Source organism: Oncorhynchus mykiss, chromosome 8 (genome assembly GCF_057628025.1).
Source record: "Oncorhynchus mykiss isolate SJ-2025 chromosome 8, ASM5762802v1, whole genome shotgun sequence".
In the NCBI taxonomy this organism is placed as follows: Eukaryota; Metazoa; Chordata; class Actinopteri; order Salmoniformes; family Salmonidae; genus Oncorhynchus; species Oncorhynchus mykiss.
The window spans coordinates 81037072-81053263 of NC_143029.1; the positions used below are offsets into that span (position 1 = coordinate 81037072).

At 43.1% G+C, this 16192-nt stretch overlaps 2 protein-coding genes across 3 annotated transcripts in view; both read left to right on the top strand.

The window, feature by feature from the left end:
- The first annotated feature begins 271 nt into the window (after positions 1 to 271).
- armc6 (armadillo repeat containing 6) lies at positions 272 to 6757 on the top strand. 2 transcript variants are annotated; one of them, XM_036986386.2, is made up of 8 exons: positions 272 to 2434; positions 3088 to 3250; positions 3404 to 3480; positions 3613 to 4171; positions 4297 to 4442; positions 5135 to 5266; positions 5385 to 5522; positions 5673 to 6757. In XM_036986386.2, the coding sequence occupies exons 1-8, from the start codon at positions 2333 to 2335 to the stop codon at positions 5886 to 5888; spliced, it is 1533 nt and encodes a 510-aa protein (XP_036842281.2). In that variant the 5' UTR covers positions 272 to 2332; the 3' UTR covers positions 5889 to 6757. The 2 variants fall into 2 exon arrangements, with proteins under 2 accessions (XP_036842281.2, XP_021469645.1); XM_021613970.3 differs by having other exon boundaries at positions 2425 to 2757.
- Positions 6758 to 8029: 1272 nt separating this feature from the next.
- Positions 8030 to 16192, top strand: part of slc25a42 (solute carrier family 25 member 42) — a 29985-nt gene continuing 21822 nt past the window's right edge. The window contains exons 1-2 of the mRNA XM_036986388.2: positions 8030 to 8453; positions 15353 to 15520. Of these exons, the coding sequence (XP_036842283.1) occupies positions 15437 to 15520 (84 nt within the window). The 5' untranslated portion in view covers positions 8030 to 8453; positions 15353 to 15436. The remainder of the gene's footprint in view (positions 8454 to 15352; positions 15521 to 16192) is intronic.

The following is a 16192-nucleotide window of genomic DNA, read 5'->3' on the forward strand; positions in this document are numbered from 1 at the left end:
AACATAATACATGCATTTATTTATCATTTGTAAAAGTGATATAGCTTGCCAAAATATGTTTACCTGAGTCCAATATATGTATATTGTATGGATTATCTTTGACTTCCAGCAGTGAATAGTATTTTAACAGAACTAGAAAAAAAAGTATGCGGAACCTTTTTATTTTACGAAAGCTCAACCTAGCCGAGACGATTTATTTGAAGGACTTGCGTACATGTTTAACTATTTACAGTATAATAACGTAGCAATCAATTCCAGCAATATCTTTTTTTATTTTCTTTTTTTTTATTAATTTCAAATCAATACATAAAGCACATGAGGGAACACAAGCATACATAGATTACAAACAATAGACAATCGAGCTAGGGGGTACAATATCACATTACAATTACACAAGGACCCATACCTACTTGTTAACAAAATTAAGGAAGTTACCTTTAAAATTATTCATAAATATTATCCTGCCAACCACTATATGAAGAAGTTTAAGGAAAACATCAACTCAAATTGCTCCTTTTGTAATGACCACCCAGAAACAGTTGTGCATCTTTTTTGGCATTGTATGCATGTAAGAAAACTGTGGCAAGACATCAGTAGGTTTATAATTGAACAATTCCAGCAATATCGGCTTCCACGCTGTGACGTTATTTGCGTAATCTCCCCAGTTGGGTTTGAGTCATAGGGCGCGTTCGAGCGGATCACTTTTGTCAAATCTTTGACCATCGTTAGTCACTCTCTTTCAAAGGGATCCAGCTTTTGTCAAATTAACATCAGATTTGACTTTTCATAGCAGGTGAGGAGAATTTACGCATCATGTTAAGGTTAGGACATTCATTTGACAAAAGATGGATCCCTTACCCATGACACTTGCACCTACATGTCGACTGCATGAACTTTACTAAAAATAATGTGATCTAAGGTCATGACATTTTGACTGCAAGTTTCTGCAGTTGCTTCTTCACCAACTTCATCCTGCAGCCATCACCTGTGTTGTGGGAGGCTCTATTGTCAACCAATCATTATTTGTATTTTTTTTTTACCCACAAGGAATAGTCACCAAATACACGACTGAAACAGGGGCCAGTTCATGTGTACAGTACATATATACAAATAAATGTGATTTTGGGGTTAAATGGGTTTCCATCACATTTTCAACTCTGATGATTTACTGATGGTTTTGTCATAAAAACGGTTGTGTTAAATAGCAAATGTGCCTACTCTGGGCTTGCCACGTGCGCTCTAACCAACAACAGTGTGTGTAGACTGTGCGGATAGGCTCGTCTACATGATGAGATTATTATGGATACAAGTGATCATGTTTTTATTTGTCAAGCATTGATCATCATGCCATCAGAATAAGACCCTCAATATTTATTGGAAAGCAGCATCAAAATCACCCCTTGCACTTTCACCACCCTGCAAAGTTCAGCATAAATTATTTAATCTGTTGCCTAATAATACAATTGTACCAAAACTTTCTGTTTCGTGGTTAGTATCTAGGTTTCCATTTAATTGGTGACAGATTTTCATGCAAATTATTAAAAAATCTGCATAAAAACAATGTGCACATTTTCCCACCAGAGATGTTTTCATCATATTGACCTGTTGCAGATCAAATCCTGTACGTGATGACATAGTACACACAAAAATACATGTTGCTGTTAAATTCTCATGTACCGAAAAAAAAAACATACAAGTGGGTTTCCATCGCATTTTCAACTCTACTGATGGTTTTCTCACAAAAAAATGTTTGCATTATATAGCGAGTGTGTCCACTCTGGTATTGGCAAGTGTGCGCTAGCCAACAGCGGTATCTGCGCGCTGTTGGCTAGAGCGCACGTATAGCCATGATGAAATTATTATGGATAAGAGCAAGAATATTTGTCAAACAGCAGTCAAAACAGCATCGATCATCATGTCACCAGAATCAGACCCTCAATATGTATTGGAAAAAAGCATTAAGCTCATCACCTTGCACTTTCAGCACCCTGTGAAGTTAGTTCATCATAACTTTATTTCATCTGTAGCTTAATAAACTGCATGCTTTCCCAACAAGTCGTGGTGGGAAAAGCATCAAGCTCACCTTGCACTTTCACCACTCTGTTAAATTCTTCATTCATTATTTAATCTGTAGCCTAATAAACTGCATGGTTTGCCTAGTCGTAGTGGGATGATCACACAACATATGGTGTCATTCTGCCCCTGAACAAGGCAGTTAACCCACTGTTCCTAAGCCCTCATTGTAAATAACAATGTGTTCTTAACTGACTTGCCTAGTTAAATAAAGGTTAAATTTTAAATAAATGTAAAAATCCAAGTTTACTTCAATATAATGGTTATTATATCAATACTTGCTCATAAAGGTGCTTCTGCCGCCATTCATTTTACCGACACAAAAAAGATCCCACCATGTCAAACGAAGGAATCACAAGAGGTTGGTGGCACCTTAATCGGGGAGGATGGGCTCGTGGTAATGGCTAGAGCAAAGTAGGGTGGCATGGTTTCAAACATATAGAAACCACATTTTTGACTCCGTTCAAGGCAGCAGCTACTCTTCCTGAGGTCCAAACACATTGACATTTATATTACACATAAAACAAAACATGACTCTATCTATGTAGTACTGTGTGCTTCCCATAGTCTGTTCTGGACAGACAGACTATGTCTGTTCTACCCCCACCACACACGACATTTATTTAGTCGGTTACCTTACCACTCAAACGTGCCCATTATCAGCAGCACAGCCACTGGGCGGTGGTAAGTGATACATGATCTGTTATTTTGTGAAGTTCCCGGTAATTCTATTCTAAGTTAACACATTAGAAACGTATGTCTAAACGTCTTCTTAAAGCATCTCGGCTATCTGAAAAATAGTTCGCTAGATACCGGTATCTATCTTTGTGTGCTGATGGCTAAGTTGAGCTAGCTAGCTAGGGGTGTAGCTAGCTAGTACGCGTGCTATCTTTAAGCAGGCGGTTGTTATCTGACGTTTGTGTCACCAGCAACACACAGCCCACAACAATAATCATGTTGGAGTAGACTATGTTGGGTCCTTTCTGATTTTGCAATCGTTTAATTGCATTTCAGTCTTGGTCTTCGTCTCTTCGAGTTGAGCTGAGCGTTGCAGACATGGCCTGTCGCAGGATCACACAGGAGACCTTCGATGCGGTGGTCAAGGAAAACATCGATGATTTCGACATGGACACTGCGGAGGCCTTAAGAGAAGCGGTAGAACAGTTTGAGTCTCAAGGTATACTAACGTTACATGATTTGATCTGAATCTGACATTGTAGGAGCAACGTGCACGCCTACTGTAACTCAACCGTATGATAGGCAATGTATAAGATAAACCCCCTGATCCTGAATGAATCTCCCTTCTCTGTTTTTCCTCCATATTCCCCAGGGGTTGACCTCAGCTGTATAGTGAAAACTGTGCCGACAGCAGGTGATCACCAAACAGAGGAGCATGAGGTCCTTCAGGTTGGTATGGAGTATGTTCTGCGCAGATGACAACACAACATAAGTCATCACCAAGTGCATTACATTTCACAGTACAGAAAAGTACAGGATGCCACCCATCATGCCACAGCTCTGTACCGTTTTTATTTACAGGCCCTTGAATCCCTTCAAATAGCATCTGACAGTAGTATGGCTGCAGATCTGAAACGCTTCACTGAGCAGTGTTCTCTCGGCTTCGCCCAGAGGCACCTGGCAGCCCAGAAAGATGCCTATCCTACAATCATCTCCTGCTGTAGAACGACTCTGGATGAACAGGAGGCTCTGCTGGCCGCACTCTCTGCCCTGGCCGCTCTGACAGATGGCCAGCCAGACCTCCTTGACTCAGAGGGCAAGGATCTCCTTGTGAGCATCCTTGGCATGTACCAGACAGACCCTGCACTGATGTTAGTTGCCATCCGTACGGTCCGCCATTTCTGTTTGAAGCACGAGCAGAACAGGCAGGATTTGGTGAAGGCTGGAGTGCTGCCGTTGCTGACCGGTGCCATCAAGCGACACACTGGACGCTCCGATCTGGTCAAAGAGGCCTGTAATGCACTCCGGTACATGACCTTTGACGATGACATAAGAGTTCCTTTTGGACAGGCTCACGAACACGCCAAGATGATTGTTATGGAACACAATGGGTTGAAAGTTATTGTGGAGGCTGCTAAAGGTAATAGAAATGTCCAAAGGAAGATACTATGAAAGATAATGATATCTTTGAGTATTCAGGATGGTAGGTTCACATGTTTTATTCTTGGTGAATCACCTCTTCTGTGTTTCTTTTCTCCCTCTCAGCACACCCAGAGAATACCCCTGTCCTCAGTGTGCTGTGTGCTACTCTGTCCAGCCTGGCCGTGAGGAACGAGTTCTGTCAGGACATCTGTGACCTGGGAGGGTTAAAGTTCATGATGACCCTGCTGGCAGACAGTTATGAGTCCCAGGTAAGTTATGCTGACAAAGTGCCTCAGACCAGCCTTTTTCAAACCTCTCCTTGTGGACCCACAGCCATTCCATGTATTTGAACTATTCCACAACTAGCATACCTGATTCAACTTGTCATCAAGTGACTGTTTTTGACAAATTATTTCATTACTTTTCACTAGAAACCAAATAGAAGCAAGCAACGAAACGGGGAGGAGCCTGTCTGAATTTGTCAGTTAGAAACTCGTTTTCGTAGCAAAACCTTTTCCCTTGTGGAATATTTTGCTACGGTGTGCAATTTTTTTATTTGTTGTTATTGAACATTTATTTAACTAGACAAGGAAGTTAAGAACAAATACTTATTTACAATGTCGGCCTAACCCGGACGACACTGGGTCAATTGGGAGTCACACAGGGTGGCGTACAATCACAGCCGGATGTGATGCAGCCTGGATTCGAACCAGGTACTGCAATGACGCCTCTGTCATTCTGCCACTCGGCCACTCGGGAGACCCCTAATGAATACACCCCAGGTGTGCTAGTTCAGGGTTAAAGCAAAATATGTAAACGTTTGGGGATCCCAGAGGAGACCCCCCCCCCCCCCCCCAAAAAAGGCTACTTCAGATGACATTTCTGTCTTTTTTTATTACATGAGATTGTTTTGACTTGTGGTTATCTGAATTGCTCACTAACTAGTTCACGTCCCTTCCAGGAGCTCACAAGGCAGGTACTCAGCGCTCTGAGGGCCATTGCAGGAAATGATGATGTTAAGGATGCTGTCACAAATGCCGGTGGAGTACAGCTCATCGTCATCGCCATGAACAGACACATGGGCAATGCTCAGGTGAGCCTTTCATTTCATGCAGTTGACTGACTTTGACAAATTATTTCACAAGTCTTTATTGTTTAAACATGTTATAAATTTTTGTGGCTTTTATGTTGTGCCCATCTCTCCTGTCTAGGTGTGTGAGCAGGGCTGTGCTGCTCTCTCTGTCGTTGCTCTGCGCAAACCCAACAACTGCCAAGTCATTATGGAGGAAGGCGGTGCGCTGGCGGCTCTGCTGGCTATGAAGACCCATCCTGATGAGGTCAATGTGCAGGTAATACGAGGATACAAGAAGGAATCAGTTCCCCATGGGCACTACATAGGGCTATAACTGGTGATCAAACCTTCTTTAGCCTGCCATCTTTATGTAATACTATCTCTCTCTCTTTCTTTGTCTGTCTCTCTCTGTGTGTGTGTTCCCCAGAAACAGGGATGTATGCTGCTGAGGAACCTGGTGGCGCGCATGACTCACTTCAACCAGCCCATCCTGGAGATGGGAGCAGAGGCCCTCATCGCCCAGGCTCTGGCGGCCCACCGGGACTGTGGCGACCTGGCAAAAGCTGCCCTCAGGGACCTTGGCTGCCAGGTAGAGCTCCGAGAGCTGTGGACGGGCAAGAAGGGCAGCCTCACCAGAGATTGACATTAAGGTCTGAAAGGCCCTCGGTCACCCACCCTGGTCTGGAGGATGTACAGGAGGTGCATGGTTTTGTTCCAGCCCAGCTATAACAACCTTGGTTGATTTAATTTACTGCTAATTTGAACAGGACATGTGTCAATTCAAAGCCGTAATAAAAGCTCACACACTCTGCAGCTCTCCAGAACCAGGGTTGGGGACCACTACACTCAGAACACCTGAACACAGTCAATAAAACTGCTAATCCTAATAAATGGCCTCATCAAGTTTCTGATATGCCTGGGAAGCAGAGTTGTATGAAGGAGTACAGAGGGGGATAAAGCTGTTGGACTTGTAATGTTTTTAAATGTATTATTATTTACTGTAAATATTTGTGTGGTTATTAGTTGTATTTTCACTTTTACAGCCATTTTCTTTCATCAGAATTGAAGTTTTAGTTTTATTTACCAGGTCTATTATAAAGTCTTGAAGTGTACCTAATTGATTGCAAACATGCTTTCTTGCACTCCGTTCTCTCTGTGTAGCTTCATTGTAATGTGGCTTTTGCCTGTACTCCCAAATTGTTTCTTTGCTGAGTTGGACATTTTAGATTTTAATGTGCATAACATGTTTTTTTCCCATCCAAACATTCCTTAACAATACTCTGCGGGTGGGTTAAATTAGAAGTGAAGTAATTCAATTAATTTAAAATAGAGTACCTTTTTTCAAATATTGACTTCAGTTTGACCCCAAACTTGCAACACTTTTACTCTTAGTGTCAATTTTTAAGTCTACCTGTTTGTCTCCTGTTATAGTAGCAAACTGGAAATTCTGATACATGCCTTTTCCTCAGAGATCAGCACAGGAACAGTGTATTAAAACCAACTGATTCAAAATGTCTGCATTTTTTTGCTGATCTAAACTAGGTTCTCTTTGCAGCTGCACAAAATGAATCTAAAACATTATGAAATCTGATGTGTGTCTGATTTAGACTGTTCATTGACTTGAGGCTGTTCTACCGGTGTCTGCATGTATTTGTGTGAGCGAGAGGGGAGAAAGAAAAGTAGACACCAGTACACTGCTGAATGCTCATGCAGTTCAAGTGCAATGATGAAATTGGGAGTGAATTCTAACTTCCATTTAAGTAAAACATGTAATATGCATTGATGTCAGTTGGAGACCTGAGTCAAAATAAATTAATCTTAAATAGATGTTAAGATTCACCTGTTGATGGACTGCGGAAGCATTCGGCAGTGTGCTGGTGTCTGATTTTCTTTCATGACGTTACCACCCTGCAGCTGAAAGGAACCAAACTGGATGTGGGTACAGTACCGTACTTCTAAACTGTGAGAGTGACTGAGCTTTGGTGTGTGTATGGGACTCTCTTCTATGTTTGAGTGAACTAAAGGATGTTGTTTACTGAGCTCCCATTGGTTAGTGACAAGAAGGGGATGAGTTGTTTAGACTTTTTTTTTTAAGGATACTGTTCTCTCTGCCCTACAATGATAAAAGCTGTAGAACCAGTCTGAGGTGTTGCCCAGCAGTCAGGAACACTGGTCACATTCATGTCTACAAACTGTTTCACCCACTTTATATGCATATACCTTATTCATGGCTCATCCTATATAATTGTTTTTTCAATTTTCTGGATTATGTGTGCATTTTTATTGCTATGTTTTACTGCACGGTTGGAGCTAGCAACACAAGCATGTCGATGCACCTGCAATAACTGAACATCTGTGTACTCAACCAGTACACTTTGATTTGAGGGACTAGGATCAGATGAAGATGGATAAAACATGTTATGCATGAACCTCATCTCTATATTGGACAGTGCTCTATAATCCTGGTCCTGGAGAGTTTACATGGTGTGCATAGATGATAAATTGATTAACACACCTGCTGTTCAATTTATCGTCTATAAGGGGAACTCACGTTCTGAAAATAGAGACATGGCACTTTGTGTTGCACATTGCAGACAGAACATTAACTTTCAACTCTATATATGTGAGCCCTCTTTTGTTATTTGCATTTTTCGTTGCAAAATTCATAGACTCACAAAAACTCATGATTCCCAACAAAAGCTTTTTGTTTATTACGTTAACGCCCCTCAAACGGACCTATCGAAGCATCCGTCACCTCCCAATGACTTCACTTCCCAGTACCCCACCGCACTCGCCCTTGCAAAGCTTGCTGCTAGCGGTGTCACAGCAGATACAGAGCAGCATGGAAGGTGACAGTTACTAAAGTCATAGTTGGGGCAATGAAACGGAAAATAATGTCACAGACAATGCCTCCGGGATCTGAAAACGTTAGCGACACGAAAGTGTTCAACTTTCAAGAGTTTTATATTCAAAACGTGGACACACTTTGAACATTGACGTGACAGATTGCTGTTTAGCTAGCTCGCTAACCCTGCTAGCTAAGTTATTTTGGTGTGCAGAATCAATTCGATAGCCATCGCTAAACTCAAGGACGGCGTAGGGTGGAGACAGGCTGCCAACTGAATATTTAAAGAAAACGTCTGTAAATTCATTAAAAAAAATAAAGAAACCCAGAAGGATCCACAGGGGGTGCTAGGATATCGACAAGGTAAGATAACAATGCTCGTGTAACTGCTTATTGATCAAATTAACAACCAGTTGAACCAGTGTCGGCATAGAAGGGAACGGGTCTCCTGCTATGACCAGATGCTGTTTCAACATCCAGTAGCTAGCTAGCATTATCTGCAGTGCGTATATATAGGTTAGTTACCCTGGCTAGTCACTAGTTAGATGTCTAGTTTGCTAACATACATGTAGAGATGACACTCCAGGAATGTAAAAGTTGTCCCTCTTTGTCAACTTCTGGTGCCTTTGTCACTGTGTGCAGCCACTTGTCCAATGTCACTGTTATTTTGTCAATATATATATATATATATATATATATATATATATATATGTATATATATATATATATGTATGTGTGTGTGGGTGTCATCTGATCTGGAAGAAGATATAAATCCTAGCTAGCTAATCCTTTGCTGCCTAAATATGTAATATGTAAACATTCTGAATATCTAGGTTACATTTACTATATGATGTATAACCTGTTATATGCCTATATTCCCATACATTTGGTAGGTGTTTAGTACAGTAAGCTAGATGCAGATTGAACCCTAGATATGTGAAAACAGTGCATTCGGAAAGTATTCAGACCGCTTGACTTTTTCCACATTTTGTTACGTTACAGCCTTATTCTAAAATGGATTAAATCGTTTTTTCCCTCATCAATCTACACACAATACCCAATAATGACAAAGCAAAAACAGGTTTAGAATTTGGACTGGGAGTGTCGCTGCGCAGCTATTTTCAGGTTTCTTCAGAAATGTTCGATCTGGATCAAGTCCGGGTTCTGGCTGGGCCACTCAAGGACATTCCAGCTTTGTCTTGGCTGTGTGCTTAAGGTCGTTGTCCTGTTGGAAGGTAAACCTTTGCTCCAGTTCGTGGTCCTGAGCGCCCTGGAGCAGGTTTTCATCAAGGATCTCTATGTAGTTTGCTCCGTTCATCTTTCCCTCAATCCGGACTAGTCTCCCAGTCCCTGCCTCTTAAAAACATTCCCACATCATGATGCTGCCACCACCATGCTTCACCGTAGGGATGATGCCAGGTGTCCTCCAGACTCCAGACAGGCTTGGTATTCAGGCCAAAGATTTTAATCTTGGTTTCATCAGACCAGATAATCTTGTTTCTCATGGTCTGAGAGTCCTTTAGATGCCTTTTGGCAGACTCCAAGCGGGCTGTCATGTGCCTTTTTACTGAGGAGTGGCTTCCGTCTTGCCACTGTACCATAAAGGCCTGATTGGTGGAGAGCTGCAGAGGTGGTTGTCCTTCTGGAAGGTTCTCCCATCTCCACAGAGGAACTCTAGCTATGTCAGAGTGACCATCAGGTTCTTGGTCACCTCCCTGACCAAGGCCCTTCTCCCCTGATTGCTCAGTTTGGCCTGGCGGCCAGCTCTAGGAAGTCTTGGTGGTTACAAACATCTTCCATTTAAGAATGATGGATGCCACTGTGTTCTTGGGGTCCTTCAATGCTGCAGAAATGTTTTGGTACCCTTCCCCAGATATTTTCCTCAACACAATCTTGTGTCAAAGCTCTACAGACAATTCCTTTGACCTCATGGCTTGGTTTTTGCTCTGACATGCACTGTCAACTGTGGGACCTTATATAGACAGGTGTGTGCCCTTTCCAAATCATGTCCAATCAGTTGAATTTACCACTGGTGGACTCCAAGTTGGATGCACCTGAGCTCAATTTTGAATCTCAATGAAAGGGTCTGAATACTTATGTAAATAAGTTACTTCTGGGTTTTTTTCATATAAATTTGCCAAAATGTATAACAACCTGGTTTTGCTTTGTCATTATGGGGTATTGTGTGTGTATATTGATGAGTATTTTTATTTATTTAATTATTTTCAGAATAAGGCTGTAAAGTAACAAAATGTGGAACAAGGGAAGGGGTCTGAATACTTTCTGAATGCACTGTATGTTTCCATTTCTGGGCATTACACGTTAACTTATACAAAACGCTCCCATAGATGTTTCAACTAACTTGCTCTTGGCGATACTGTCTAGGTTCTCAATTTGGGGGGGAAAAGTATCTTTTATAAATGTCCGTGTCCAGTTGCAGAAATAACCATGTCCACTCTACAACAACAAAATATATTACATCTATGTTTTGTATGGACTGTGCCTCACTGCCGCGTCATATAGAAACGACTAGTTCCTGCAAAGATGCTGGGAAATCCTGGATGTGCGGCAGGTAAGATGACGAGGACCCTCCTTGTGTGGTACAAAGCATTAGGACTGGGATTTTGACAGGGACTTGACGATACCTAGTTGCCGATAGGATATGTATTGCAATTTGATACTCTGATTTGATTGTGATTCGATGTTCCAAACGTATTGCTCACCATATGTCTGCTGCAGAGGGACAAGAGAAAGCCCGGAGAAAATGAGTTTTAGGTCTGGGATCAGCTCTTTCTAGTACAGCAGGTCTAGACTAGTTTGGGGAGTAGTCTACTGCTGCAGAGGGACAAGAGAAAGCCCGGAGAAAATGAGTTTTAGGTCTGGGATCAGCTCTTTCTAGTACAGCAGGTCTAGACTAGTTTGGGGAGTAGTCTACTGCTGCAGAGGGACAAGAGAAAGCCCGGAGAAAATGAGTTTTAGGTCTGGGATCAGCTCTTTCTAGTACAGCAGGTCTAGACTAGTTTGGGGAGTAGTCTACTGCTGCAGAGGGACAAGAGAAAGCCCGGAGAAAATGAGTTTTAGGTCTGGGATCAGCTCTTTCTAGTACAGCAGGTCTAGACTAGTTTGGGGAGTAGTCTACTGCTGCAGAGGGACAAGAGAAAGCCCGGAGAAAATGAGTTTTAGGTCTGGGATCAGCTCTTTCTAGTACAGCAGGTCTAGACTAGTTTGGGGAGTAGTCTACTGCTGCATAGGGACAAGAGAAAGCCCGGAGAAAATGAGTTTTAGGTCTGGGATCAGCTCTTTCTAGTACAGCAGGTCTAGACTAGTTTGGGGAGTAGTCTACTGCTGCAGAGGGACAAGAGAAAGCCCGGAGAAAATGAGTTTTAGGTCTGGGATCAGCTCTTTCTAGTACAGCAGGTCTAGACTAGTTTGGGGAGTAGTCTACTGCTGCAGAGGGACAAGAGAAAGCCCGGAGAAAATGAGTTTTAGGTCTGGGATCAGCTCTTTCTAGTACAGCAGGTCTAGACTAGTTTGGGGAGTAGTCTACTGCTGCAGAGGGACAAGAGAAAGCCCGGAGAAAATGAGTTTTAGGTCTGGGATCAGCTCTTTCTAGTACAGCAGGTCTAGACTAGTTTGGGGAGTAGTCTACTGCTGCAGAGGGACAAGAGAAAGCCCGGAGAAAATGAGTTTTAGGTCTGGGATCAGCTCTTTCTAGTACAGCAGGTCTAGACTAGTTTGGGGAGTAGTCTACTGCTGCATAGGGACAAGAGAAAGCCCGGAGAAAATGAGTTTTAGGTCTGGGATCAGCTCTTTCTAGTACAGCAGGTCTAGACTAGTTTGGGGAGTAGTCTACTGCTGCAGAGGGACAAGAGAAAGCCCGGAGAAAATGAGTTTTAGGTCTGGGATCAGCTCTTTCTAGTACAGCAGGTCTAGACTAGTTTGGGGAGTAGTCTACTGCTGCAGAGGGACAAGAGAAAGCCCGGAGAAAATGAGTTTTAGGTCTGGGATCAGCTCTTTCTAGTACAGCAGGTCTAGACTAGTTTGGGGAGTAGTCTACTGTACCAACACACCTACCATGTAAGTCCAATTAAATTTCTATTTTTAAAGGATTACTTAGAAATAATTGACTAGAAATACAGTACTCTATTGTGACTGATGTGTATGTTCATGACATGTAACGTGACAACCCATGAATATGTTTCTCAGGTCTTCTGTTGTCATGACAGAATGCAGCCGACACGTCATATTTCATGACTCAGAAGCATGAGAGAGGGGTGGGGGCTGTTTGACTGCTTTTTCTGCAGGTTGGTATTTGGCCATGCTGTAGGGATGCCAATATTAGTTGCCACTGACTACGCGTCTTCCAACAGTCCCCGTTTGTTCTTTCTAGGCTCATCCCTCTATACTGCTATTTTCATCCCTCATTCTCCTCGCTATTCCCAGAAGGCGGTTCAGTCTGGGTTTCAAGAATGGGTGATTTTGCAGTGTAATGATTAATTGAAAGACCTGTAGGTTGCCCTAGATATCCTCGACAGAGATTATTTAGCTTGCTTTGTTTCTTTTCTCAGAGTAGGATGAGGTGGTCCCTCTGTGGGCATACACAGTTTATTCTGTGTGTCTGACTGCCAATTCCATATTTTAGTTTAGTCACTCATTTTCTTTTTTATGTGGTGCACTTTATTCCCTTTGTTGTTTGCGATATGACCCTGAGAAAAAAACATAAAATAAAAGTGTGTGTGTGTGTGTGTGTGTGTGTGTGTGTGTGTGTGTGCGCGCCTGCACAATATAAGAGTAGGTGTGAGCTCACTGAGCTGTATTTGGTAGAATTGTCACCAGTATCGAGATACCTTGCCACAATACATCTGAGTAACAAAACATGAATCAGACTTAATTTCTTGAGGAAAACAGTCCAAATGTTGGAAAAAACAGCCTCATGTTATCACCTTAGTTAATTTTTTTTATCATGACGGCCCTAGTGTATGGTGGTGTTCTTCAGTGTCGCCTCTGCCTTGGACAGACACCTTTCACCCAGAAAGCAGCAGCAGCTTTGTGCTATGCCAGTCCAGAGGTGCTTCTGTTGATGAAATGTTGCCCAGTAACTTATTATAGCCCTGAGATGTAGGGCAGACAGACAGAGGGGTAACTCAAGTAGCCTGTTGCTCTCAAATGTCTCTCTCTTCATTCTTTCAATGTTAACGCTCAGTCTGGATACATTGTGGTGGAAACTTTTAAATGTCCTTTACTTTTATTTAGTTGTCATAAAGTCCAAGTGAGATCTTTGTCAAAGCAGCCGTGAATGTGTAGAAAACACCATACAGCAACTTTTCTGTTGATGGCTAAATACAGGGCTAACCTAGAACAATGGTTGTGTAAATACAGGGCTAGCCTAGACCACCAACGGTTGTGTAAATACAGGGCTCGCCTAGAACAATGGTTGTGTAAATACAGGGCTCGCCTAGAACATTGGTTGTGTAAATACAGGGCTCGCCTAGAACAACAGTTGTGTAAATACAGGGCTCGCCTAGAACAACGGTTGTGTAAATACAGGGCTCGCCTAGAACAACGGTTGTGTAAATACAGGGCTCGCCTAGACCACCAACGGTTGTGTAAATACAGGGCTCGCCTAGAACAACGGTTGTGTAAATACAGGGCTCGCCTAGAACAACGGTTGTGTAAATACAGGGCTCGCCTAGAACAACGGTTGTGTAAATACAGGGCTCGCCTAGAACAACGGTTGTGTAAATACAGGGCTCGCCTAGAACAACGGTTGTGTAAATACAGGGCTCGCCTAGAACAACGGTTGTGTAAATACAGGGCTCGCCTAGAACAATGGTTGTGTAAATACAGGGCTCGCCTAGACCACCAACGGTTGTGTCAATACAGGGCTCGCCTAGACCACCAACGGTTGTGTAAATACAGGGCTCGCCTAGAACAACGGTTGTGTAAATACAGGGCTAGCCTAGACCACCAACGGTTGTGTAAATACAGGGCTAGCCTAGACCACCAACGGTTGTGTCAATACAGGGCTCGCCTAGACCACCAACGGTTGTGTCAATGCAGGGCTAGCCTAGACCACCAACGGTTGTGTAAATACAGGGCTAGCCTAGACCACCAATGGTTGTGTAAATACAGGGCTAGCCTAGACCACCAACGGTTGTGTAAATACAGGGCTAGCCTAGACCACCAACGGTTGTGTAAATACAGGGCTAGCCTAGACCACCAACGGTTGTGTAAATACAGGGCTAGCCTAGACCACCAACGGTTGTGTAAATACAGGGCTAGCCTAGACCACCAACGGTTGTGTAAATACAGGGCTAGCCTAGACCACCAATGGTTGTGTAAATACAGGGCTAGCCTAGACCACCAACGGTTGTGTAAATACAGGGCTAGCCTAGACCACCAAGGGTTGTGTAAATACAGGGCTAGCCTAGACCACCAACGGTTGTGTAAATACAGGGCTCGCCTAGACCACCAACGGTTGTGTAAATACAGGGCTAGCCTAGAACAATGGTTGTGTAAATACAGGGCTAGCCTAGACCACCAACGGTTGTGTAAATACAGGGCTAGCCTAGACCACCAACGGTTGTGTAAATACAGGGCTAGCCTAGACCACCAACGGTTGTGTAAATACAGGGCTAGCCTAGACCACCAACGGTTGTGTAAATACAGGGCTAGCCTAGACCACCAACGGTTGTGTAAATACAGGGCTAGCCTAGACCACCAACGGTTGTGTAAATACAGGGCTAGCCTAGACCACCAACGGTTGTGTAAATACAGGGCTAGCCTAGACCACCAACGGTTGTGTCAATACAGGGCTCGCCTAGAACAACGGTTGTGTAAATACAGGGCTCGCCTAGACCACCAACGGTTGTGTAAGGGTGGAACAGAGAGCTCTCTTTAACAGGGGCATTACTCCTGAAGGCAAAGCCTCTCACAGGGTCTTTATTAATGTGCCCTGATGAGTTAATTCACTAATTGAGCTGTCGTCCATAGAGTTTCTGCTCTGTTAACCCATTCTTTGTCATGTCAGTTGATCTACAGGGATTTTGCGTACTATAGTAAAGATCTGTCCAGTGGAGCACTGGGGCATTTGTTGTTGTTGTTGTGTGACCTAATTCATTCTAGTGTCTTGTCAGTTTTGCATTTCAGCTGACAAACCGTGGCAATCAGTAGAGAGGTTGCTTGAGACAAGAATCTGCATTGACATGTTCATTCATGTGTTTTCCCCTCTCTGTTTGTCCCTTGGGCCTTGCCGTTCCTAGTTTCAGGTAGTTGGCGTTGGCGCCTCCCGGTGGCCGGTGTGTATGAGTGTGGGCAGCGGCTGGTGAGCGTCGTAGTCCACGGGGATGGGGAATGGAGTCCAGCAACACCAGGCAACACCACTCACACAAGGAGAGGTGCTGCCACTGCCCTCCGACAGCCAGGCAGAGGTAAGCTGTCGTTTAATGTGTTCATTGGCTGGGGCCTGGAGTTTTGCCCCGTCTGGTCATGTGATTAGGAAAAACTCAAACTTTGGCTCCATTATTGACCCAACTCTTTGGAATAAGGCCTTTTCCCCACCATAACTATAGCTTCCAATGGCTTTCCTTTGTGTGGAGGAAGGTCATGCCTTAACCTGGACAAGATAATAATTTTTTTATTTTTTTTATAATAAAAACAATTTCTTAATTCAAGACAAACAGTAGGCTTAAACAAAATAACTCAAAGCCATGATATGAGGATATGCATGGCAAAGATAGCCTATATTCTGTATTGACTCTATTTTGCTCCTTTTCCCCCCTAGTGGTGTGCAACGTGTTTATCATTTAGAATATTAAGGTACAGCTGTCTGTTGTTTACAGTCGGTTCACAACGTTCTAGGAGTGATTTAATGCCAGTAACAAGAGACTTCAATGTTCAAACAGGGCCACATTCTTCTGTCTTGTTTTTCTACCATTGACTTCTTGTCAGTATTTATTTTATTTTATGACTCATTGTCAGGGCTGGTTATCTTTTCTTGTCTCACACACACACAGTTGACACACACTGGCCTATCTCCCAGTCTCTTACTTTTTCCACTTGAGTGTGTTTGTTTATTCTTACATTGGCCGCTGTGTGAGACG